Source organism: Ursus maritimus, unplaced genomic scaffold (assembly GCF_017311325.1).
Source record: "Ursus maritimus isolate PB19 unplaced genomic scaffold, ASM1731132v1 scaffold_10, whole genome shotgun sequence".
NCBI classification, from domain to species: domain Eukaryota; kingdom Metazoa; phylum Chordata; class Mammalia; order Carnivora; family Ursidae; genus Ursus; species Ursus maritimus.
In genome coordinates, this window is record NW_024423344.1 from 19,859,183 (window position 1) to 19,886,190 (window position 27,008).

The window sequence follows — 27,008 nt, forward strand, 5'->3', positions numbered from 1 at the left end:
TGTTCTTTTTTTTATTTGTTTACTGATGAAGTTATTTCCCAATACCTTTTAATCAAAAGAAAAACATTTTTTTAAGTAGGCTCCATGCCCAACTTGGGGCTTGAACTCACGACCCTGAGATTAAGAATCACATGTTCTAGTGACAGAGGTGTTGCAGTCAAAAGAAAATCTTGTCCTGAATAATCACTAACACCATGTGAAGTTGGACAGCCTCCACCTAAAAGGATAGGATTATTTAGACAAAATCAACACATGTCAGGAGAAGAAGAAGCACAGAAAAGGAGACAGTGAAGGAGCCGCTAGTGAGATAGGAAAACCAGGAGGGGGTGGGGTCCTGGAAGCCAAGTAAAGACAGTGTATCAGGGAGAAGGAAAGAGTCTGTGTATAATTCTGCTGATGGGTCAAGTCCACGGGACTGAGAATTGCTCAGTGGAGTTATGGGAGGCCTTGACAAGAGTGAGTGCAATGGGGCGGGCGGGGGGCGGTAGAAGAACAAGTCTTAATGGAGCGGTTTTTAAAAAGAAAAAGAGGAGAGGAATTGTAGGTAGGGAACATAGACAACTCCCTTGAGGACTTTGCTGCAAAGGAGACCAAAGAAATGGGTTGGTAACAGGAAGGGGAAGTGAGGTCAAGAGGGAGTTTGGATTGTTCATTTGTTTTCCAGGTGGAAAAAAATAATAGTATGTTTGAGTGCTGATAGCCATGAGAGAGAGGGGAGACCTGCTTGACTGATGTCCTTGAGAAGATGAGAGAGGACGCACAAGAGAGGGTCAGAGACGTTGCTATTATCAGAGGAGAGCAGGGTATGTGAGGCGGATAGATTTTTGTGGGGGGAATCTGCAAGAATTCTCTGGACTGCTTCTGTTTCTCAGAGGAGGAGCAAGACTGGAAGAGGGGAAGAAGTGTGAGGAGGTCTAAACGCACTAGGGAAGGATACTATGAACTTTCCTAGCCCGAGTGAAGTTTCCTGGCATGCAGCTAAAGCCAGAGAAGCAATACTCCAGCCCCACTCAGGGGCAAAACTGAAGGAGAGAGTAGGAAAGATATGGATTTAATTAGGTATGTGATTTTGCCGTGCCATGGATTGAAAGAGGCAACGGAAGGGTAAGCCCAGCGTGAGACTACTTTGCCCTTTGTAAGTGATCTGTTCTGTCTGCCTGGAATCTGTAAGATTTTCTCATTAACCTTGAGGTTCAGAAATTCCAGCAGGTCAAAGATTCTGGGTCTGTATCCCTCCTCATTTTCCTGCCTGTGAGATGATGATGCTTTTCAATTTGAAGGCTCAAGTTTCTGTCTTCTTCAGAAAGGTGTTCCTCTATTATTTATTTGATTATCACTTCTGGTCTATGTGTTCTTTTTTTGCCCCTTTGGAACTTTTGATTATTTGTGTATTTTAAACCTGTCGTAACTGTCTGTCTCCCATGACTGCTACCTTTTCCCTCATCATATTCATTTCTACATATTTGAGGGCTGAACTTTCCTAATTCTTCTGTTGAATTTTTAAATTGGGCATTTTTTTTAAGTTCTAGATTATTTTTTAGTTCCAGAAACACCTGAGTGACTCTTCGGATTACATCTACATAGAGTTCTCATGGCATTTTTAATGAAGTTTTCTTCTATGGCACCCCTGAGTTCACACTCCACAGAGGTATCCCATTCTAATTCATCTTGTTCCTTCTCCTTTAAGCCACTGTTCCTTAAGTGTTTTATAATCGCTTTATATGTGAGATCTCACAGTGCCTATGCAAGGCAGCCTATTAAGATCTCACACGACAAGGTTTGACAGGTGGTTTTTCCCAGCGGACCATACACAAGTAGGTCAGTAAGTTGAGAACATCTCTTCTGAGTCACTTCAAGACAGGCTTCTTGGTTCTCAGCCTTCTCACTCATTCAACAAGTATTCAAAAAACATTCGTTGAATCCCCGCTATGTGTCAGGTACTGTTCAACTCCTTTCCAATGCTGCTGGCAAGAGAAGCTGTTGGTTCCTCCCAAGCTGGGCAGGATTGGCACTCAGGCGAGGGGAGGGAGGCACTCCTCTCAGGTGCAAAACTTAAGGGGGTGCCAAAAAATTCGGTGATCCATATGAATGATATGTTAAAGCAATATGTTTGGGGTTTTTTGTTCTTTTTTCTTAATTGACTATATTCCCCATTCTGTACCTTATATTCCTATGATTTATTCCATAGGTGGAAGCCTGTATCTCCCACTCCCTTTCACCCATTTTGCCCATCCCCCATCCCCTTCCTCTCTGGCAACCATCAATTTGTTCTCTAGATTCACGGGTCTGTTTCTGCTTTTTGTTAATTCATTTATTTTGCTTTTTAGATTCCACATATGAGTGAAATCATATAGTATTTGTCTTTCTCTGTCTGACTTATCTCACTTAGCATAATACCCTCTAGTTCCACCCATGTCATTGAAAATGCTAAGATTTCATTTGTTTTAATCATTGAGTAATATTCTATTTTATATATATATGTACATATATATATAAAATAGAATATTTTATGTACATATATACATATATATATATGTACATCTCACATCTTCTTTATCCATTCATCTGTCAACGGACACTTGGGTCACCTCCATACCTTGGCTATTGTAATTAATATTGCAATAAATGTAGAGGTGCATATATTTTTTTGAATGAGTGTTTTCACTTTCTTTGAATACCCAGCAGTGGAATTACTGGATCATATAGTAATTCTATTTTTAGTTGTTTTTTTTTTTAAGATTTTATTTATTTGTTTGACAGAGATAGAGACAGCCAGCGAGAGAGGGAACACAAGCAGGGGGAGCGGGAGAGGAAGGAACAGGCTCATAGCGGAGGAGCCTGATGTGGGGCTCAATCCCGAAATGCCGGGATCACGCCCTGAGCCGAAGGCAGACGCTTTAACCGCTGTGCCACCCAGGCGCCCCTATTTTTAGTTTTTTGAGGAACCTCCATACTGTTTTCCATAGTGGCTGCATGAGTTTATATTCCTACCAAAGTGCAAAAGGGTTTCTTTTTCTCCACATCCTCATGAACACCTGTTATTTCTAGTCTTTTTGAATTTAGCCATTCTGAAAGGTGTAAAGTGATATCTCCGTATGTCTTCTTTGGAAAGGTGTCTATTTAGGTCCTCTGCCCATCTTAATTGGATTATTTGTTTTTGAGGGGTTGAGTTGTATAAGTTCTTAATATATTTTGGATATTAATCCCTTATGGGATGTATCATTTGCAAATATCTTCTCCCATTCAGTAGGTTTCCTTTTTGTGTTGTTGATGGTTTACTTTGCTGTCCAAAAGCTTTTTATCTTGGTATAGTAAGGCAGTATGTTTTTAAAAAATCAAAATTAATTCAAAAAATCCATGATAAATAAAATCACCATTTTAAATAAAGGCAAGATCAACAGGCCAGGATTAGGGCAAGGAGAGTAAGGCCAGGCCATGCACGTGAGGCTACTTACCTCACCGTGCCGGTCTCACAGGTCCCAAAGCCGCATGCTTGTCCATGTGGCAGAAGGGTGGAGGGAAGTCTCCCTCTGCTCCCAGGCTCTGCATTTCCCCTAATCATGAAGTCACTGATCTATATTACAAGTTCCTTAAGAAAGGTAAGACTCTTTCCAATGAACAGAAACCATCTTTTCTCCACTGAATTAAATTGCCTCCTTTATCATGTTCTAAAATCACGTGTGTATTCTGGTCTATTTCTGGCCCTTCTTTTCTGTATTTTTGTATCTTTCGTTTTATTTCATGAAAATATCCCAAAGCACTAAACATTGACATTTTATTCATGGTAATATACCATCATTACATGTGATCATTTACTATCATTTCCTGATTTTTTAGCATCAGATTATTTATACTTTTAAAAAAACCTTTTCTCCTATTAAAAGTACATCGTGTAAACTAAGTGTTCTAGTCTGATGTGGAATTGTGTGGTTTTTCCTGGACTTTGCAATTATCAAAATGTTGGGCAGTGTGGACATGAAAACAAAGTATGCTTTCTGCCCTTGAAGGGGACACAGTTTGTAGTAAACAAACAGAAAGCCTGACATATGACAGCTGCTGTGATAGAAACAAGAGTTTTCTCTTTCCACTTTGGAGCAAGGAGAAATGTCATGTTCTCAGACATGTCAAGAAATGAGAATGGAGTAGGCCATAGTACCTGCCAGATAATTCATCCAAGAATGAAAACAGGACATCTGTATTAGTCAGAGTTCTCCAGAGAAAGAGATGGGATAAAGAATAAGTTTGTGCTGTTACGGATGCTGGCAAGTCCAAAATCTGTAGGATTGGCAGGCAGGCTGGAAACCCAGGAGAGCTAAGGTTACGGTTCAAGTCCAAAGACCACCAGGGGCAACAATCTGGAGAACTAAGAGGAGAAGATGGTCTGATTTGAGTCTGAAAGTCATCTGTTGCAGAGTTTTTCTTGCTGGGAGTGGGGAGGTCAGCCTTTTGTTCTGTTCAGGCCTTCAACTGATTGGACGAGGCCCACCCATGTTATGAAGAACAATCTGCTTTACACAGAGTCTGCCATTTTAAATGTCAATCTCACTCAAAAACACCTTCACAGAAACACCCTGAATAATAATATTTGACCAAATATCCGGGCACCCTGGGGCCCAGCCAAGTTGACATATAAAATTAACCATCACAGCATCTAACTGGAAACAGGAAGATGTTGAAATCCAATGGACAGAGCTGTCAGGATTCCCACGGGCCAGTCCTTAGATCCTTGACTTGGGAGAAGTGTCCAAAGATGAGAGCCAGGGAGAAGGAAATCTGAGAAGTCCCCAGGGACAAGAAAAGTACACTCTTTGGCTCAGGATGCAACAATCAAGATTAAAACTGTTCAGCACAGTGAGCTCCCTAAAAAGAAGAGAGATAATAAAAGTGTACATGGTTGGGTTCTGTGATCTGAGTGTTCCACTACACATAGGGAAAATGGTATAGGATCCCTAGTTTCCTGTGGGAAAGTACTCTAGAATGTAAGTCTCATGACCAAAGCCACACACACACACACACACCCCATAGATTATACATCTTTTGAGCTAAGTATCTTATATATCATAGCTCATAAACCTTTGGACCAAAACCAGAACAAAGATATGGGAAGAAAGTTAGAGATAATAGAAGAAAAGCTTAATTTGTGAGCTTTGTTTTTCTGCAGGCGTTATGTTCCCCTTCTAAAATATAATTTTTAAAATTATGTTATTCTTCTGTAATAATGGTAAAATGTTCAAAACAACTGGTACATGTATTGCTATTATTGCTACTTAAATTTATTCCACACTATGATTTTTTTTAAGTATGTAATGGGAAGATTTTGTTGTTATAAGACCAGATACTAGCAATACACGGATTCAATGTAATCTCTATCAAAATACCAATAGAATTTTTCACAGAACTAGAATACTAAAATTCGTATGGAACCACGAAAGACCTCAAAGAGTCAAGGCAATCTTGAGAAAGAAAAACAAAGCTGGAGGTATCACAATCCCAGATTTCAAGATACACTACAAAGCTGTAATCAAAACAGTATGGTACTGCCACAAAATAGACACATAGACAAATGGTACAAATAGAGAGCCCAGAAATAAACACATGATTATATGGTCAATTATTCTGTGACAAACAAGGGAATAATATACAATGGGGAAGACAGTCTCTTGAATAAACAGTGTTGGGAAAAACTGGTCAGCTACATACAAAAGAATGAAACCGGACCCCTTTCTTACACCATACACAAAAATAAAATCAAAGTGGATTAAAGGTCTAGATGTCAGACCTGAAACAATAAAACTCCTACGAAAAAACGTAGGAAGTAATTTCTTTGATATTGGGCATAGCAACATTTTTCTAGATATGTCTCTTCAGGTAGGGAAAACAAAAGCAAAAATAAATAATTAGGACTACACCAAATAAAAAGCTTTTGCATGGCAAAGGAAACCAACAACAACACAAAAAGACAACCTACTGAATGAGAGAAGATATTTGCAAATGGTTTATCTGATACAGGGTTATATAAACACTTTTATAACTACACCAAAAAAACCCCAAACAATCCCATTAAAAAAATGGACAGAGGACATAAATAGACATTTTTCTAAAGAAGACATACAGATGGCCAACAGATCCATGAAATGATGCTCATCTCTAATTACCAGAGAAATTCAAATCAAAACCACAATGAGATATCACCTCATACCTGTCAGAAAGGCTAGAATCAAAAAGACAAGAAACAAATGTTAAGATATGGAGAAAAAGGAATGCTTGTGCACTGTTGGTGGGAATGTAAATTGGTACAGCCGTTGTGGGAAACAGTATGGAGGTTCCTCAAAAAACTAAAAATTGAAATACCATATGATCTAGTAATTCTACTACTGGGTATTTGCCTAAAGAAAATGAAAACACGAATTCAAAAAGATATCTGCACCTCTATGTTTATTGCAGCATTAATTACAACAGACAAGGTATGGAGGCAACCAAGGTGTCCACCAATAGATGAGTGGATAAAGAAAAAGTGGCATGTACACACACACACACACACACACACACACGTGTGCATGCACGTGCGCGGTATTACTCAGCCATAAAAAAAGGATGCGATCTTGCCATTTGTGACGACATGGGTGGACATAGAAGGCATTATGCTAAGTGAGATAAGTCAGACAGGGAAAGAAAAAAACCGCGTGATTTCACTCATATGGAATCTATGTCTTTTCCAGAATTTCATGTAAATGGATTCATGAAGTATGTAGTCCTTTGTCTCTGGCTTCTTAAATGTAATGCCATGTTTTTGAGACTCACTCATGGTGAGATAATAGAAAATATTTATTGGGCTCTGCTCCTGGTTCCTGGCATAGAGCTCCTAAAACCCTTGTGATTTCCTAAGTGATAAGCACTCTAGGAAAGTCTTTCGTTTTATTGAGGTGACTCTTGGTGGTCTTCTGGATGGGGGCTGGTCACCAGAAAGCCCTGATAAGAAGCTTGAAATTTTCAGGTTCCATCTGGTCCCACACTTCTCCAGAGAAGGGAGAGAGCCTGGAAACAGACTTAATCATTGATTGTGCTTACATGAGAAAGCCTCCATAAACTCTCAACAGTTGGGGGTTTGGAGAGCTCCCAGGTTGGTGAACTCATCCGCACAAGGAGAGTAGCACACCCCAACTCCACGGGGACAGAAGCACCTACACTCCGGACCCTTCCAGACCTTCCTCTATGTATCTCTTCACCTGGCAGTTCATCTGTATCTTTTATGTTATCCTCTTAAAAACTGGTAAACACATGTAAATACTTCTCTGAGTTTTGTGAGCTGCTCTAGCAAATTATTCAAACCCAAGAAGGGGTTCAGTGAGAAGCATAAGTGATAACCTAGGTTTCCACAGGCCTCTGAAGTTGAAGGGAAGGACTTTTGGGGGATTGAGGGATCGAGTCCTTAGCCTGTGGTGGCTGACACTCTCTCCAGGTTGTGTTAGAACTGAGTTCGACTGCGGGACACCCAGCTGGTGTCACTGAGAATTGCTCGTTGTGGAGAAAAAAAACCTCCACACCTTTGGTAACCAGAATTGTCAGAAGTGAAGTATTCTGTGTGAGAGAAAAGAAGACACACTGGAAAGAAACACAATAGGGGAAGCTGGGTGTTTCCCTGCACAGAAAGGAAAAAACTGAGTTTTTTTTCATTTTATCCATGTTGCATTATTCAGTATTTTGTTCCTTATTGCTGAGTAGTGGTCCATTGTATGACTATGTCACAATTTGTTTATCTACTCATCAGTTGATGGAGATTTCGGTTATTTTCTGCTTAGAGCTATTGTGAATCAAGATGCTATAAGCATTTGTGTACATGGTTTCATTTCTCTTGGGTAAATACCTAGAAGAGTAATTGCTGGGTCATATGGTAAGTGCATGTTTAACTTTATAAGAAACTGCAAAACTGCTTTCCTAGATAGCTACATTATTTTGTATTACAACCAGTGGTATATGAGAGTTCCAGTTCCTTGCCAAAGCTTACTATTGTCTACCTTTAAGTACTAGCCATTTTAGTGAGTACATAGTCAGTGGTATTTCATTGTGATTTTAATCGCATTTTCCTGATGATTAAGGACATTAGGTATCTTCCTTGTGCTTATTTTTGGTTTCCTGGATCTTCTTTGGTGAAATACTATTTTTTTTTTTTTTGCCATTGAAAAAATTGAGTTGTAAGAGTGCTTACATACTCTGGTGAAAGTCCTTTATTAAATACGCTTTGCAAATATTTTCTCCTGCTTTGTAGTTTGTTTAGTTTTCTAAAGTGACTTTTGCAGAGCAAAAGGTTTTAATTTTGATGAAATCCAGTGTATTGTTTCTTTTATAGTTCGTGCTGTCTCCTATTTAAGAAAACTTTGCCTAACACGAAGTCACCGAGATTTTTCTTCTATGTTTTCTTCTAGAGGTTTTATGGTTTGGGTTCTTACATTCAGGTCTACATTCCATTTTGAGGCTTATTTTGTTTGTACAAGGGGTGAGTTAAGGGTCATGGTTAACATTTTCTATGTGGACATCCAGTGGTCCCTCTATTTGTATTAGTTGAAAAGATTATCCTTCTCCTCCACTGAGTGGTCTTGGAAACTTTGTGGAAAATCAAGTGACCATAGAGGCCCGAGTATATTTCTGGCATCTCTATTATATTCCATTGATTTCTTTTTCTTTACACCAATGCCAGCTACACTGTCTTGATTACTGTGGTTTTATAATACATCTTGAAATCAGGTAGTGTTAGTCCTCTGACTTTGTTCTGTTTCAAAATTGTTTTGCCTCTCTAGATTCTTTGCATTTCCATTTAAATTTTAGAATCAGTCAATTTCTATAGAAAAGCCTTCTGGGATTTTGATTAGGATGGGATTGAATAGATCAGCTTGGAGAGAATGGACATCTTAATAACATAGGGTCTTCTGATCCCTAAGCATCTTATCTCTCTCCATTTATTTAGGGTTTCTGTAATTTCTCTCGGCAATATTTTGTACTTGTCCTCAGAGTGTTTTTGCCAGAACCTCCTAGCTTCTGAATCCAATGGTTCCTTTCAGTCCCAATCCTACTAGACCTCTTCAGTGCCCAACACTGGACCAATTCCTCTTTCTTTAGGCTCCTCCCTCCCCAGACTTTCTGTCCTCATCCTGCCTTTGTCTTCCTTCTATTCTTTGGATAGTCCCATCCTGTTCTCCCACAGGTGCTCTCCCTTCCTTTCACAAGAAGCTGATCAGCTATACTCCAGATGGCTGCAGTTAAATGGTCAGCTGTGTTGGTGAAGATCTGTTCTGAAAGGAAGTCTTCTCTCAGATCTTTTAGAGAATGGTCTGCTTTCCCTCCAATAATTGTGGGATGATGATATTTTAACAAGTGTCTTTAAAAAGATACCATTCTTGGGGTGGCTGAGTCTGGAGATTGGGGGGCTGAGATTGCCATGTTGGAAAACCTAGCAGTTTTGCAGGATTTTCTATCCACCATCTCAGCCTATTGAGCTCTCCATGGTTTTCTTTGAGTCACTATTTTTAATGATGCCCATTAAAAAAAAAAATACTGAAATTTACATAACATAAAATTCATCCTTTTAAAGTGAATAGCTCTTTGGTCTCTCCCCATTCCCCCTACCCATAGCCCCTGGCAACCACCACTCTGTGTCATTTCTCTGTGGATTTATCTATTATAGGTATTTCATATGGAATCATACCATATGTGTGACCTTTTGTGGCTGGCTTTCACTTAGCATAATGACTTGGATGTTCTTGAGTCACTTTTTTTTTTTTTTTTACTGTTCTATTTTGTTAAACTGTTCTCTGTCACTTAATGGGAATCTCTGGTTACCCAGCCTGTCCGATGAAACTGTAGTAGGTCACCGACAATATTAACAGTAATATGCAAACAGCAGTGTTGTCTTAGGACCGGTGATCGGTGCTGTTTGGCTCTTGGTTCTCCCAGAATTGGCCTCGAGTGCAGGCAAAGTTACACAACGTTACACCTGACGTTTCAGCAAGAAAAAAACAACAGAATATCCCAAAGTAACTTCCTCATTAGCAAGACGCTACCATAAGATGCCTTTAGGAAAAAAGCAGAGAAATACGGGAAGAATTGACCATTGAGAGCCAGCTCTGGAGGCTCTCAGACCTGTGCAGAAGATATAAAAATTGTATCCTTCTATCGGTGTCCATGCTTAAAACCCGGCTCAAACAGTTACCTAAAGTGGCTCCTTCTGAGTGCCACTTTAGGGACGATCAGAGCAAACCTTCCTGCATTCCGGTCTGGGCGTACGTTAACCTCCAGGGGGCCTGGAACACGAATCCGGAGGGAAGTCATTGCGTGGGCACAAACAGGATGGACCGCCAAAGGAGGAGTCAGCGTTGTCAGCAGTCCGAGAGTCCCTCTTCCTAGCTGTCATATGGCTATGAAGTCATGTTGGGGGAAGGGAAATACACCTGCTTTCGGTCCAGCAGTCGATGCTTACAGCCTCCTCAGAGAACACGCCCTGGTTTAAAAAGCGCAGCCAAACGGCACTTTTCTAGTCTGCCTTCCTCTACTCACTGTGAGCGTCCAAAGACTAGTCCTATCTGCCACACAGCAGGGACTTGGCAGGCCCACTCCCCCCAGGTCGCAAGCCCAACATTGAACCAGCTGACCAGGTTGGCCAGCCTGGGGACTCAGGGGAGCCGCCCTAACTGAAACTGGCAGACGCACAACCCTCCCCCGAAGCCCAGGCTCCGCCCCTCGGCGCCCATTGGCTCATTCAATTCACGCCGCGCCTTCTACAGCCCAGCCGGCGGCGTGTTCAGTGTGCCGCGGCCTTGGCTTGCGCAGTCCCTCACTGTCAGAGACGAGAGGCATCCCCCTCTGGTAGCAGCCATGAGCACCCCAGCCGTGCCCCAGGACCTGCAGCTGCCCCCGAGCCAGAGGACTCAGCCCGCGTTCAGAGGTGAGGGCCGCGGTGGCGGGAGCGGCGCGACCCGCGGGCGCCTCGTTTGCTCGAGGGGACGGGGGGCGACCGTGGGGGAGGGGGTGGCTCGGACTCATCGACCAGGGCCTCGAGTCCGCCGACCAGCTTCAGCCCTGACCAGTTGGGTGAGATCCCTGGGCAGATCGCTCGGCTTCTCTCAGCCACATCCTCGGCATTAGCGAAATGGACAACCAGAGCGGCGCCCGGTCCGTGGTGTTAGTGTGCGGGGCTGAGTGCCTCACGTGCGGTCGTTACTGGCCGGGCGTGACTCACGGGTGGCGGAGACACGCCTGCGGTGGAGTCCGTTTAGCGAGGGAGGGTGCGCGGCACTCCTGCCCGCCCCGCGGGTTTGGGGACTCGGGACCTGCGGGGGGCGGGGCCGCGCCCCGTTCGAGTGCCGACTGCGCTTGCGCAGGGCGCTCCCGCCTCCTGAGTGGAGAGCGAATTTTTGGGAGAGGTGGGGTTGTCTCTGATGCTTCAAATTTAACACAATCGACTTTACGTAAATTCAGGGTTGGCTGGGTCTTCAGAAATATTATTTCTTTGTCCTGGACATGGAAATGCAATGGAAGAAACTCACACCCGACCCAGTTCTGGTAAATTAGAACTTGGAGTCTAGTGTCTCGACTCTGCTATTTAGTTTCTTAAAGCTTGGCTTTCAGTAACCGTATGTTGAAAATGATGTTCTCCAGATTTTTCACTTTCAGACAAGAGAGAATGTGATTCTTGTGCAGTGATTGTGGGGACCTTTTATGGTAATGATCTCTTAAAAATGGGACTATTTTTCAAAGGCAATACTGAATTGGGAAATTTTCTGTTGTATATCAGATCTGATCTCTAGTAGAACATTTTTCGAAGTACGATGTTCATTTAATGAATATTTATTTGCTGTTATTGTTGTAACAAATGTTGACTTGTTGCTTTTTTGTTGTTTAGAGCAAAGAAGACAAAAACTGAAGGAACATATCTTAAAAAGAAAAACTTTTTTTGCATACAAGCAGGAAAATCACATACCCAGGTGAGGTCAAATTTTCTCATTTCAGATCTGTCGAATTATATCAGAACTGTCTAATAAAAATGTAATGGGAGCCACAATTGTACTGTAATTTAAAATTTTCAGGGTGTCTGGGTGGCTCAGTGGGTTAAGCAACCCACTCTTGATTTTGGCTCAGGTCGGATCTCAGGGTCCTGGGATTGATCCCCACTTCCAGCTCCCCTCTCAAGGCGGCATCTGCTTGTCTTCCTCTCCCTGTGCCCTTCCCCCAGCTGGCTCTTTCTATCTCTTAAATAAATAAATCTTTAAAAAAAATTTCTAGCAGCCACATTTGAGAAGTCTTTTTATTTATATGTATATACATATATATACACTCACATACATATATACATATATTTTTTATTATGTTCAATTAGCGAACATATAGTACATCATTAGTTTTTGATGTAATTATTTATATATATTTTTAAATATATTATTTATTTATTTGAGAGAAAGAGCATGAGCAGGGGATGGGCAGAGGAAGAGGGACATGCAGACTCCCTGCTGAGCTCAGGGCCTGTGGTGGGGCTCAATCGCAGGACCCTGAGATAATGACCTGAGCTTAACCGACTGAGCCACCCAGGTGCCCCCTGAAAAGACTTTTTAAAAGATGAATTGTAATAACATTTAATCCATATATCCCATGTTATAATTTCAACATGTAATTCTTAAAAGTTATTGAGCTATTTTGCATCCTTTTTTGGTACTGAGTTTTCAAAATCTTGGTATGTATTTTACACTTTCACACATCAATTTGGACTAGCCACGTTTCAAGTGCTCAGTAACTGTACCTTCTTGGATAGCTCAGCATTGTTTCCTGTGTAAATTAAATCACACTCTAAGATGAAATAATTAATTTTAAAGCGAAGTGTTTGTATATATCAAAATATTGACTTATGGTTTATGCAGTGCTACAAAGGTCAGTCTTAATTTAGCAAGGTTTTTACTGTGTGTGTGTGTGAGAGAGAGAGAGGGGGAGAGAGGGGGTGAGGCATGGATGGTTATTCTTCAGGAGGTGGCCCTCCCTAAATGTTTAGAGATCATTTGTTTTAGTCTCAACCCTTGGTGTTATTTTGTTAAAACTTTATTTTTTATTTTTATTTTTTTAAAGATTTTATTTATTTATTCGACAGGATAGAGACAGCCTGCTAGAGAGGGAACACAAGCAGGGGGAGTGGGAGAGGAAGAAGCAGGCTCACAGCGAAGGAGCCTGATGTGGGGCTCGATCCCATAACGCCGGGATCACGCCCTGAGCCGAAGGCAGACGCTCAACCGCTGTGCCACCCAGGCGCCCCTCTTTCTGGCTTTCTAAGAGCATTGGCTTTCGAGTGATAAGGGCTGGACTCTCTAAGTCTGCCACTACAACTGTGTAACCTCAAGGGAGTTACATGGCTTCTTTGAGTCCATTTACTTATATTGAAATGGGATAATAATGTGTGTTTCTTGGGGATCAGATGAGATAATGAATGCATCGTGTTATGCCTGGTATATAGAGAGAGCCCAATAAGCAGTAGCTAGTATTTCATGATCTCTCAGTGGCTTTACACACAGAGCACTGGTTCTTGAGTTACTCTTACTTCTGGTTTCTGTAGTTTCTCCACACAGTTATTGCTGTGTTTTGTCTTTGTAAATGCTTCATACCCTTCCTCGTGGTTGCAAGTGGTCAGATGGTGCTTATAGTTAGGAGGCAGAGATGATAGACTTGGTGATGGATTAGGTATGGATGGGACATGAAAGAAAGAATGACCCTGAATGTTCCAGATGAAGAGCTACCACTCAATCCGATACCTGACTGTTAATACTATATCCTACCGTGGAGGGGGAAATGTTAGACAAGACATTATTAGGTTGGTTTTCAACTAGAACATAAACAGTAAATTAAGGGGCATATCAAGTTGAATTTAGAGGTTTGATAACTACTATGGTTATGTAAGAGAAAGTCACTATTTTTAGGAAATAAACACAGAAGCATTTAGGGTTTAAAGGTAATCGTGTATATATCTTGACTTCAGAGATTCAGGTAGAAAAAATTGCACGTGCTCCACACATACACATGTTCAGAAACAATGCAAATGATAATGCAAATGGAATAAAAGTTTAACACTGTGCAGATCTGTGTAAACAGTATATGAATATTCTTTGAACTATATATAATTTTGCAACTTTATGTAAGTTTGGCATTATTTCCAAATTTTAAAAATTCTTTTTAACTTTACATTAATAGGTTACTTTAAATGCTTTGCATTTTCTTTTACAAATCCCACATTTTTTCATTTAAAACAGAAAGATGATCCCAGATTTTTAATTTGAATAATTGAGAGGATAGTGATACCATATATCGAGATGGGGAAGACTGAGGGAGGCATGGGAGAATCAGGAGCTTTGATTTGGCCATGCTAAGTTCGAGGTACCAACAGGACATCCAAGTGGAAATGCCAAATAGTTACGTGTCTAAAGGGCTGGGTTGAGATTGGGACCAGAGATTTAAACTTGGGAATTATCAGTTTGTAGATGGTATTTATTTAAAACTTTGAGGTGGGATAAGATTACTAGAGAGTGAGTAAAGAGAATGACTCTCAACTACTTATTTAAACAAGGAATTCAACTGGGCCATGGGATTTATAATACTCTTTTTTTTTTTAATTGTGATGTTTTTTTATTATATTATGTTAGTCACCATACAGTACATCCCTGGTTTCTGATGCAAAGTTCGATGATTCATTAGTTGCGTATAACACCCAGTGCACCATGCAATACGTGCCCTCCTTACTACCCATCACCAGCCTATTCCATTCCCCCACCCGCCTCCCCTCTGAGGCCCTCAGTTTGTTTCTCATAGTCCATAGTCTCTCATGCTTCATTCCCCCTTCTGATTACCCCCCCTTTCTTTATCCCTTTCTTCCCCTACCGATCTTCCCAGTTCTTATGTTCCATAGATGAGAGAAATCGTATGATAATTGTCTTTCTCTGCTTGACTTATTTCACTTAGCATTATCTCCTCCAGTGCCGTCCATGTTGCAGCAAATGTTGAGAACTCGTTCTTTCTGATAGCTGAGTAATATTCCATTGTATATATGGACCACAACTTCTTAATCCAGTCATCTGTTGAAGGGCATCTCGGTTCCTTCCACGATTTAGCTATTGTGGACAATGCTGCTATGAACATTGGGGTGCATATGGCCCTTCCCTTCACTACGTCTGTATCTTTGGGGTAAATACCCAGTAGTGCAATGGCTGGGTCATAGGGTAGCTCAATTTTTAACTTTTTAAGGGACCTCCACACTGTTTTCCAGAGCGGCTGTACCAATTTGCATTCCCACCAACAGTGTCAGAGGGATCCCCTTTCTCCACATCCTCTCCAGCAATTGTTGTTTCTTGCCTTGTCAATTTTTGCCATTCTAACTGGCGTAAGGTGGTATCTTAGTGTGGTTTTGATTTGAATTTCCCTGATGGCTAATGATTTTGAACATTTTTTTCATGTGTCTGTTAGCCATTTGTATGTCATCATTGGAAAAGTGTCTGTTCATATCTTCTGCCCATTTTATGATTTGTTTATTTGTTTCTCGTGTATTGAGTTTGAGAAGATTTATAATACTCTTATACACAATGGGAAGAAAAGAAAATTCTGAAATTCTTCTGGCTTTACCAAGAAATCTCACAAGTACTATATTTATTCCTTTCAGAAAACACATGTCAACTTAAATATTGTTACTTGAGCAAGAAATTGTTAAATAAACAATCAGAGTTGCAGCTTTTCAAGATTATATCCTTCTATTTTACAGTCTCTAGTGTGGGTATTTTAAGGTACCTATGCTTAGGAACCTTGTGAGGGCAGTTTTATCATAACAAGACAGAATGGAACAGAACTTATTTTCATATAACTCTCCATCCTGGACAGGTGAATAAGGTGGATTCTCCTTATCCTGAAATGTTTTTTAGCTAGCAGTTAAAAAGGTCAGCGATTGTAAGACTAAGTACTAGGATTCTGTTAGCACAGACAGACAAGGAGGAGACCCTGAGAAGTATAAAACTAAAATAAAAAGCCAGAAGAAAAATGAAAAATTTATTTATTTTTTTTTAGAGATTTTATTTATTTATTTGAGAGAGAGAGTGAGCAAGAGAGAGAGCATAAGCTGGGGGGGTTGGGGGGTGGGGCAGAGGGAGAAGCAGACTCCCCACTGAGCAGAGAGCCCGACATGGGGGCTCTATCCCAAGACCCTGGGATCATGACCTGAGCTGAAGGCAGATGCTTAACCAACTGAGCCACCCAGGTGCCCCCCCAAAATTTAAAACGGAAATGCAGCTTTGAGCCCTAGCTCAGAGGTTAGGAAGAAGAGAGACAGACTTAATAGAAGTTGACCACAAAGGTAGGAGGAAAAGGAGAAGAGCCGGTGGTCAGTAGCATGTGAAGAAAGTGTTGAAAGAAAGAAGAATGGCTGATGGCCAGGAGTTGACTGCCTCTGTTTCCTTTCAGGAGTTTTATGGTTTCAGGTCTTATATTTAGGTTTTAATGCATTTTGAGTTTACTTTTGTGTATGGTGTAAGAAATTAGTCCAGTTTCATTCTTTTGCTTGTGGTTATCCAGATTTCCCCAAACCATTTATTTGAAGAGGGGCTATATTTAAATTTTTTTTGATATAAGTCCTTTACTGAGTACTTAAAACTAACCCAAAAAAATGTTGCTTAATAAAGATTTTGAGGACTTGTTTGAGTGACTAGGAAGAATGGTTTGGAATGAGATTAGCAGGTGTTTACAGATTCTATGTGGGGAGGGTGTTAAGATTTTTAAGAAAATATCTCTAAATTCCTCAGCTATCTTGTTTACACTGTTCAGTCACCCTATAATAAAGACAAAGGACAAATAACTCTCAGCTCCATTCTAGCCTCAATTTAAAATTACAAAGTCAGATGATTGTGAATATTCTCCCATTCCTCCCCGCAAAGAGAAAACTTCCTTGATACATGGTTAAACTTTTTTTTCATTTTTTATTTTTTAAAGTAGTAGAGACCAGAAAGTGATGAATTCTGAGGGCCAGGTCCGCGAAGAGACAAAAGTTCTGAAATTTAAAGCAAAAATGGTAAGATACGGACATAGCCCTCCTAAACTGTCCCTTTCCCCACCCCCCTTTCCCCTACCTAAACTCTTATAGAAATGAGTTCTGAAATACTGATTTGTCTTAAATCACTCTTTTAGGCTGGTAAAGAAAATGTCAGTAGACCTCCTGGGAACAAAAATCATATAACAATGGGAAAAAATTGTATTCCTTTAAGACCTTCTAATGAATCAACCAATTCAACAGTAGCAATCGACACACATAATTTTGAGGATAATAATCAAATGGGACAGTCCGTACCAATTAAAGATGACCCTCCAAGTCAACACATGACATTAAGCCAAGTGTTTCATCTTAAAAACAACAATAAAAAGAAACAAATATCCACAGAAAAACCAAAGCAAGATGCTAACACGTCCAAGAAGCTTGTGCTTGGGTCCTACCGTGGCCAGATTGTTCAGTCTAAGATTAATTCATTTAGAAAGCCCCTCCCAGTCAGAGATGAGCGTTCTGCAACAACGAAGAAACCGTCAGCTGCTGTCCCTAAAGCCCCAGAGCCTCCGCCCGCAGATACCCACAGTGCGACAGTGAGAAGTGATAGAGCCCCAAACGTGGTGACCACCACTAGACTTGGGGGCACCGCATCTCAGGACAGACAGCTGGTGCGGCCTCCTATCAGAAGCCACCGCGACAGTGCTCAGGGCGCTGTGAAACAAGGCATCGGGAGAACCACGGCCAATGTTACAATCCGGAAAGGACCTCGGGAGAAAGAATTACTGCAATCAAACGCGGTTTCCTCTAGTGCCAAAACCAGTTCTCAGGATGGAGCGAGAAAGAAGACACTGTCGAGAAGCCTGACCTCTGAAATTGTAGCCAGGCCTGCTGCGTCTTCTAACACCAGACTGATAGAGAAATCAAAAAGCAGTGACCCTCGCAGACACACTATAGCAAAAACAACTATTGATAGATCAGCTCAGCCCAAAGAAACAGCAGAAGAGAGAAAGTAAGTAGATGTAATTTTGGGGGCTTAATTTTCGGTAGAATACCACTTGTGAATTTGGCTTAGCGTCTCCCTGAGTGTGTGTGTGTGGGGATCCTCGTCTGTCGTATTCAGACCAACTGAACCCAACTGATGCTGTGGAACAGTGAGACCTAAGTTATTATGCTTGAGTATGTTTCATTAGGTCGTTGTAATGTAATCTGAGTCACAGTGCTTAGTACAATCGGGAAATATCGTATAACCTCTCCATTTAAAAACACAATCTTGGGGTGCTGGTGCATGTAACGAACGTTGATATGTTCAGTATTTCTTTTTCTTCGAACCTGTGAACCTACGTGTGGGCCACGGGTGTGGAACTACTTAAAGACCTGAGTTATTTTTTAACTTCTCTGTCGGACGGAATTCTGTCATCAGTATCACAGTAATGCTTATATCCTGCTTCTAACTCTAGAGCTCGTCTGAGTGAGTGGAAAGCTGGCAAAAGAAACGTGCTGAAAAGGCCTCCCGGCTCAGCGGTTACCCAGCCTGAGCCTGGAGGGCAAAACGAAAACTCAGTCGGGTCCTTTTGGACAACCATGGTAGAGGAAGATGAACAAAGATTATTTACTGAAAAAGTAAACAAGACATTTTCCGAATGCCTAAACCTGATTAATGAGGTACGGTCCTTATATTTGTGCAGTACTTTATAGTTTGTAAATTCTCTTATAAATATTCTCTTACTAAATTACCTTGTCATTCTTTTGACCACGTAATGTGTTAGTGATGTTATGTAGACGTAATGTTAATTGTGAGATTCTCTTTAGCCTGTAATGGACGGCATTTGCTTTGAGGTCATATAAATATATCAAAGGGATAATTAGGTTTTTTACTTGAATTTCTTTTTTTACTTATAAATATTGTATTCCTTTAAGATGTGTATATAGAATGGGCTGGGGTGGATAGTCACTCTGATACTTCTATTTTTTACATTCCTTCAGCATATTCACACATTATTTTTTTCTACTCATTACATATATTACTGAAGACTAACAACATATATTAGTGAGTCATTACCTCAGATTAAATTCAAGTTAACTAAAATATTTGCAAACAAAATTCCATTAATCGAAACAAACATCATCATGGTCTTAAACTTATTGTAGCATTTCACTATTTGGACCAAAGTCCTACAGAGTATAATAACTCCAGAATATTTCCTTTATTTTCTGACTACTTTTTAATCTTGATTTGATCACCCATGCCGTCTAAGATCCATAGCAAGACTGACTATGTGGAGTATGATTTCAGACCTTAATCTGGTCTTCATGAGTGTCTTTAAGCTTTCTGGGATTTTGAAGACCAGTGAAAATTAGGATTGGAGTTTCCCTGATTATATTCTTACTTCTGCTCAGCTGGGGTTTGTCACTGATACTGTGGACGTTCTCTGCCCTACCCTAGCTCTTACTTATATCAACCATTACACATTCATTTTAACCCTAATATCAAGACCTGACAAAGACTGTTTTTAAAAACCTGCAAGCTATTCCCCCTTATAAACATTTGGTAGTTGCAAAAATTCTAAATCAAGTATTGAATCGCATAATATATATAAAAGGATAATCATCATGACCAAGTGAAGTGACAGTCATTTTTGACTAATATTTTTCTCAACTAGTATTTCATTGTTTCCATGCTTTGTACCCATGGCTTCTTGCTAGCCATTCAGAATGAGTTTGGAGTAAGGAAGAGAACACTGAATATTTTTATGAATAATTTTCTATCAACTTTTTCTCTCATCATTGATCTTGATTATAGTACACTTCCTTAATTGTTCATCGTTTAGAGGCTAAAGGATATCACTCACTTCACTTCTTGCTATTTTAGGGGTGCCCAAAAGAAGAAATATTGGTGATACTGAATGACCTGATTAAAAATATTCCAGATGCCAAAAAACTTGTTAAATATTGGATATGCCTTGCACGTATTGAACCACTCACAAGTCCTATTGAAAATATTATCACAATCTATGAGAAAGCTATCCTGGCAGGGGCTCAGGTACGATTAAAACTTACTGATCTTTACTAATACAGTGTAAAGGATTCAGAGTTATTTTGAAGCACATCACAACATAACCTGATAAAATTGTGGTTACGTATGTAGTAGTAATGAATGTTTAAAGGCCACAACAATCATATACCATAAAAGCTGTTTCTCAGCCTTCTAAAACTTGCTCATGAGCTAGTGATAATCAGACCTTAGAAGATGGATATACACTGAAATGTACATTAAAGAAACTTGCTGTGAGAAATATTTTAGCATAACGTCATTTTGCACATTTCCTAGTTAAGAAATCTGGGAAATTGAATTTTTAATATTAAAATTTATTTAATGAATATAAAACAAGTAGAATTAAATTAACTTTTAAAATGTTAGCAGGTCCTGTGGCTTTGTGAAAGAAGTCTTTCACTTGAGCATTTCTTAAATGTTCTCACATTTTTATGCCGTATGTTTGGTCCTGCCCACACATAGAAAATGGCAGTAAACTAGTTTCCCTAACATATTAGTGCCATAGTGGTTTGATACCACACCTCTCCCCTCTTCCTATAAAAGGCTCTGAGTATAGAATAAATTGTATCTCTAGGTTTTTCAGTTCGGCTGGGTTTTTTGTTTTTATGGTCAAATGTTTCTAAAATGCATTTCCTTTTAACCAAGTTTCCCAAAAATGCATTTTGAAGATTATTTACAGAGAGAGTTTTAAAACATTCTTTTCTTTAACCTTTCTTTAAGAAAGGTCTACTCACGTTAGTCACAGCAAAGCCAACAGATGCTACTCGACCTTGCACTTGAATCATAAATCAAATGTTCAGCAGATACTCTCTCAAAGGCTATTATGTGTAACAACACTTTGCTGAAGGGTAATTGTATTTGACAGAATCCGACCTGGAAGGAGGTGTGAGGTTCCCACTACATTGAACCGGAAGGGACATTACTTAAGGCAGCTTAGGGCAGAATAGCTAGCATCCATAACTGGAGACAAGGGCTCACATAGAAAGCAGGGTGTAAAGAGAGAGCTGTGACACTGGAGCAGAAAGTAGAAAACAAGTTAAAATTAGCCAAGAAAATTGAAAGCAGGATGAGTGAGTAGTTCAGGACTACGTTCTAGAACTAAGAATATGAGCCAGAACTTCCCTTTTATATACTATCTCAAGTATGTTGCATTAGCAATCGTGGTAGTACAAAGAAACACAGTAGGTACTTATATGTCCTGGCATATAATGGACACTTGGTAAACTGTTGAATTTGAATGAAGGAAACGTTAGGTTGGTAAATCTTGAGCTATTCAGAGATGCACTTAATAGCATGTGAAAAAAATATGTAACCATGGACTTGAATGTAGGAGAAAAGGAGTAAACTTTATATTAAATTCACTGTACATTTATATTATCAGCTCTTTAATAGATATTAATGTTAGTTTGCTACTTATCCATTAATTTTGTTTATATCAGACAAGCAGTTAAGAGTTACCAGAGGCTTAAGAAAAATTGTGGGGAAAAATTTTAATCTGATAATTCTACCCCTTCTGTTCATTTTTATGCTATAAATTGGAAAGAGTCATTTTCAAAAATTCACGTGTCAAAATAAGTATTCTGAGAAAAAAACATGATGTAAGAACCACTGCCTTGTTTTAAAGTGTGAAGAATAATCACTGTTTTAAATAATTTTGACTTGAACAACCTAGTTAATATCTAAGAATATAAAACTTGTATTTTCTTCATTAAAAAAAATTAAGCCTATCGAAGAGATGCGACATGCAATTGCAGACATTCTAACAATGAAGGGTCAAGAAAAAGTGAAATATGGTAAGTTTTTACTTTTCTTCAAGTGAATTGTGATTTTATTAGATTTCTTTGAATTATTTTTCTTTTATCTTTTTAAGCTTTTTAAATTTGTAGGATGTTTCTCTCCTCTTACATCTGTGGACATACCTCTGAGATTCAGTGGTCTTATGTAATGTAAAAATTTTTAATTAGGATGTCTGGTTCAAAACCCAAGTTTATCATTGAGTGTTTGTGAAAGTTACCTTATCTCTCTAGGCCTTAATTCCCTGTGTTAAAAATGAGGCAGTTTGATTAGATGATCTCTAAAATTTTATCTGTTTCATTCTATCATCTGTTCTATGGTCTAGAGAAGCTCATTCAAGAATTCTCTTTGCTGAGGATAGTAGATGTGGGAAGAGATTCATTAGCTGTCATTTACATTATGAAATGTAAACATTTTCTAGACTCAGATATATCCTATAACTGAAACATCTCTTGGTACAAATCTCTAATAATTGCCTAATAGTCAAATCTAGAGGTCTTTTCAGCTTGCTGGATTTATCAAGATGTCTCAAGTATTTCACATTGAGCATGTTTTATTTTGAATTCATTGTCTTCCCTCATTGCTTCCCCATACCATCATCTCTTCCTCCCAAAAACAAAAAGAAAAGAAACTCCTCTGCCATCGAAGATGCCTAAGCAAGAACTGTTAGAAGAGATGCCCCCGATATACCTGCACACTCATTCAGACGTGCACATGCGTTCATTTGTTAAGTCCCAACTTAGAAATAACTCGTAAATTGGGCCCCTCCTTCTCACTGATGCCTGCCTCTCTACCACCCTGCTTAGAGACAACCATAGCCTTGTTTGTCTTCTTATCATCACAGGTCATTCCTTTTCATTCCTCGCCATTCTAAACCATCCTTTATAGTGGTAAAATCTGATTGTATCTCTGTTTCTCCAGTTCTTTTTTTTTTTTTTTACCCAACTTCTTGCATGTAAAGCTCATTATAATCCAGCCCTTTCTATCTTTCTGAACTCATCGCCTCCTCCCCGCATTCCCACCTTGCTCCTCACTCTATATTCTAAGCATGCTGGCCCATTAATGTTATCTTAAGAGGTCATTTCCTTCTAAGCTTCATAACCAAGATTGTCTTCCTTGGTCTTATCAAGTACTCGTTTCTCAAGACCCAGCCTAGATGTCGTTTGTGAAGCTTTCCTTAGCCCTCTCCCTGTCCCTCAAACAAAGGTGGTGGTTCCATTTTATGGGTTCCCATAATCCTTTGTTCTTGCCTCAGCTATATAGAATTTTTCTCATTTTAATTATTTTCGAGCTTGTCTCTTCCATGGAATGTGAACTTAAAGGACAGGGATGGTTTCATCCTTATATCTACATCTGTAATCCCAACCCATAGGTGATAGTGAATATTTGTTAGTAGTTGTCCACAGCATTGGCTTAGGAAAAGTCATGGTTAGGAGATGGCAGTTTGGTTCTTCTATTTTGAAAATCTGACCAACTATGAATAACTTTAATGTCTTCTGGTTTGGCTCTTTAACTTTGACCAACAGCTTAATCTCTGAATGTATTTCTATAGGAGAAAATGCTGAGGCCTGTGCAACTAAGGAATGTATCCAAGAAGTCGACAGTGAAGATACAGGTGTTAATCCAGAGTCAGGAAGACCGGAAATGGAAAAGAAACCTAGAAACGTGGTATTTCAAGAAGAGGAAGATGACAAAGCAAAAGATCCAACCAATGATGTTAAAACCCCCAGTACAGAAACCAGGGGAAGTTGCTTAATTAAATATAATGTGTCTACCACACCGTACCTACAAAGGTAAACTTTCAAAATGTAATGTGCTGTGATTTGCTTTTCTGTTTAGGAATAATAAATATGGCATCTAAATATCTTTAGCTTCCAATTAGAAAGGTTTCAAACAAATATCATTGGGACACTCATCTTTATTTATTTTTTGTTTTTTATTTTTTTTGTGAGAGAGGGGGCATACAAGTTGGGGGGAAGGGGCAGAGGGGGGGAAGAGAGAGAATCTTAAGCAGGTTCCACACCCAGTGTGGAGCCCTGTGCGGGGCTTGATCTCACAACCCTCATATCATGACCTGAGCCGAAATCAAGAGTTGGATGCTTAACCGACTGCCTGAGCCACCCAGGCACCCCTGGACACTTCACCTTTTAAATACTGTATTTGGGGGGCGCCTGGGTGGCTCAGTCGTTAAGCATCTGCCTTCAGCTCAGGGCGTGATCCCGGCGTTCTGGGATCGAGCCCCACATCAGGCTCCTCTGCTGGGAGCCTGCTTCTTCCTCTCCCACGCCCCCTGCTTGTGTTCCCTCTCTCACTGGCTGTCTCTCTCTGTCAAATAAACAAAATCTTTGAAAATAAATACATACATACATACATACTGTATTTGGGGACGCCTCGGGGGCTCAGTCGGTTAAGCGTCTGCCTTTGGCTCAGGTCATGATCCCGGGGTCCTGGGATTGAGCCCCGCGTCGGGCTCCCTACTCAGCGGGGAGCCTGCTTCGGCCTCTCCTTCCCACTCGTGCTCTCTCTCACTACCTCTGATGCTAGCTCCATCTCTCTCTCTCAAATAAATAAATAAAATCTTTAAAAAAAAATACTGTATTAGCTTTGTTTTTACCGTAAATATTGCCATTTTGTAAAAGAAAACTTTGACATCATTTTACTTTAATGTCTGTTTGTTATTGATAATGGGTTTTGGAATTGAGCAATTAGCCAATTGTACAGATATTCAAGAATCTACTGAGTACAAACTGTGACAACAAATAAAGAAAAGAATTAAGTTCCTAACACAAGGAGCTTTCAGTACCTCTTTTTGTAAAAGGCAGTCACATGGTTGTAACTTACAAGCTATATGATGATAAATGGTGTAAAAGGACAAAGTAAAAATGTTAATGTTTTTTAACTCTGGGAATAATTTTGTGTCTTTTCAGTGTAAAAAAGAAGATACAGTTTGACCACACAGATACTACATTTAAAGAGCTAAAGTTTCTGACACCAGTTAGGCGTTCTCGACGTATTCAAGAGAAGACTTCTAAATTGCCAGATATGTTAAAAGACCATTATCCATGTGTGTCTTCACTGGAGCAGTTAACAGAATTGGGAGGGGAAACCGATGCTTTTGTATGCCGTCCTAATGCAGCACTATGCCCGATGTACTCAGAGACGGGAACAGCACAAGAGAAATAAAGTGATGATGAGGAGTAGGGCTTCTATTGTTCCTGGGGTCTTTTGTTTGCTTGTTGTGTATGTCTCTTAGGTGTTGGCCAAGTACCTAAGTATTCACGGCAGTAAGCTCTTTTACTGATGTTCACGTTATAGCAGGAATTGCCTTCTGTGCAGCACAAAGCTAATCCTACCATGTCAATCTCAGCAGAGGGAGTTTCTAAGAAAGGTAGATTTTGTCAAGTAGTTTACTATGTTCCCCGAATATAAACAGGTTTGATCATAATGTTGACTTGTTCACTTTTAATAGTCTTACATTGTTAGTCCTTAAATATAAGTAATGCTGTGGCAGAAGAGGTGTTCTAGGTAGAATTTAGATATTTGCATGTTCTTAAAACTTACATGTTCTTAAAATTTATAATACACATGCCAGCTTTTAAACAGAATACAGACTTTTTTTGCCTTTCCTTAATTCTGGATCAGTAGGAAAGTCAGTAATTGCAATGTAGAGTGACCCCCTTCAGAAGTGAAGACATGGAAGATTTAGCTTGCTTTTCCACCCAGTTCTTCTTACCCAGGCTGCCGTGGTCTCTTGTGGCCTCTTCACTCTCGCCTTCCATCAGTGCTGGTGAGTCTGTGGTCTCTGCTGGCTTCTTTCTTTTTTATTGTAGCTGAGGTCACCACAAATGATAATTATCTAAATGCCCCATTTCTAAGAGGAAATACTTTGTAGTAAAAAAGAAAAGGTGCCAAACGCAGTGGGTATTTGAAACTTTAAATCTGAGTTTCTTTAGTTCCTTTCGTAACTTGGCTGTCTAAAATGTTAAAACTTTAACTTTCCTCATTTCATTTGATATAGTTGTAGACTATTAGAATGGAATTAGAGAAGGAATATATAATGTCATTCTAATTTAGGTAGTATTTCTAAAATAACTAATATAACTAATATAAAATAAAATCTTTACTGTTAAGTCATGTCCCTTGAAACATGATTGTTATATACAGTAAACCGTTTCTTCTCCCCACACATTAAATATCACCCATAAAATTGTTTTATAAGTCTCCAAACTAATACTTAAATACATCCTCTACCAATTCTACAGTTTCAAAGATTCGAGAGTTTTAAAACTGTGTGTAATATAAATGTGCTTGAAAATCACAGTCTTATGTTCACTCATTCCATTTGTATAATAGCACCTATCTTTGTTCTATTGTCTTATGCTCTAGAAAGGAGTTTTGTTCTTTTATAAACTGTGTTCCTAATATTTATAAATAAATATATCTGTATGGCGATGTTTCAGTGACATTTATTTCAGCAAATATGAAATGCAGTTTAACTAAAGTGAATAAATTTGAGCCTTGCTTTTGAAATACATTATAGTTGGATTTGACTTGGGGTTTTTAATACTTAAATATGTGTTTGATGGTATATTTCCTTTTGAAAAATTTATCAGTATATCTAATGATTTACCTTAATTTTTACCTTCATTTTTTTTTTATACTTTGTATGAATGGTGTAAAATATGCCATTTTGAGATAAACTTCAAGCTGGCCTATACTCAGCTTTATAATAAGCATACCACGTGGTTCATTTGGCCATATAGAGTAGCTTGAAATGCCTCAGCGAGAGGGAACTTGAGATAAACCATTCTGTTTGGAAAAGTTTTATAGAGTGTTTTTTCTCCCCCCTTCTCCCTCAACTGTGGGAAAATCTGTCTCCTTAAATAATCCTAGCGCTAACCTTTACAGACACAGGTCTCTCTCCTCTCAGGTGCTTAAGTACAGTTATCAAGTGTCTGACCTAGGTTTGTTCCAAGCTAAATATCTCCAAGCATATTATATATGGTACATGAGCTTTGAAGTCCAGCAGATCTACATTCAAAATCTCGGCTCCTACCTTCCCTTAAAAGCTATGTGACCATGCAGAAGTTAGTTGAACCTCATCTTTCTGAGGGGTAAAGT

The 27,008-nt window shown here is 39.5% G+C and overlaps 1 protein-coding gene across 3 annotated transcripts; it reads left to right on the forward strand.

Moving 5' to 3' along the window:
- The first annotated feature begins 9,669 nt into the window (after positions 1 to 9,669).
- CKAP2 (cytoskeleton associated protein 2) lies at positions 9,670 to 26,339 on the forward strand. Of its 3 annotated transcripts, none has more exons than XM_040622391.1 (9): positions 9,671 to 10,936; positions 11,894 to 11,975; positions 16,993 to 17,071; positions 17,188 to 18,050; positions 18,499 to 18,703; positions 19,911 to 20,081; positions 21,817 to 21,886; positions 23,440 to 23,680; positions 24,815 to 26,339. In XM_040622391.1, exons 1-9 carry the CDS (start codon positions 10,867 to 10,869, stop codon positions 25,068 to 25,070), a joined length of 2,037 nt encoding a protein of 678 aa, XP_040478325.1. In that variant the 5' UTR covers positions 9,671 to 10,866; the 3' UTR covers positions 25,071 to 26,339. The 3 variants fall into 3 exon arrangements, with proteins under 3 accessions (XP_040478334.1, XP_040478325.1, XP_040478329.1); XM_040622395.1 differs by having other exon boundaries at positions 16,996 to 17,071; XM_040622400.1 differs by lacking the exon at positions 19,911 to 20,081 and having other exon boundaries at positions 9,670 to 10,936.
- The last annotated feature ends 669 nt before the right edge of the window (positions 26,340 to 27,008 follow it).

Bases quoted from the DNA above. Each gene is read 5' to 3' on its own strand.
- CKAP2 (XM_040622391.1), top strand. From the start codon at position 10,867: ATGAGCACCCCAGCCGTGCCCCAGGACCTGCAGCTGCCCCCGAGCCAG. The intron at 11,976-16,992 runs GTGAGGTCAAAT...TATTTTTTAAAG, and splicing joins CAGGAAAATCACATACCCAG to TAGTAGAGACCAGAAAGTGA. The intron at 18,704-19,910 runs GTACGGTCCTTA...TTGCTATTTTAG, and splicing joins GCCTAAACCTGATTAATGAG to GGGTGCCCAAAAGAAGAAAT.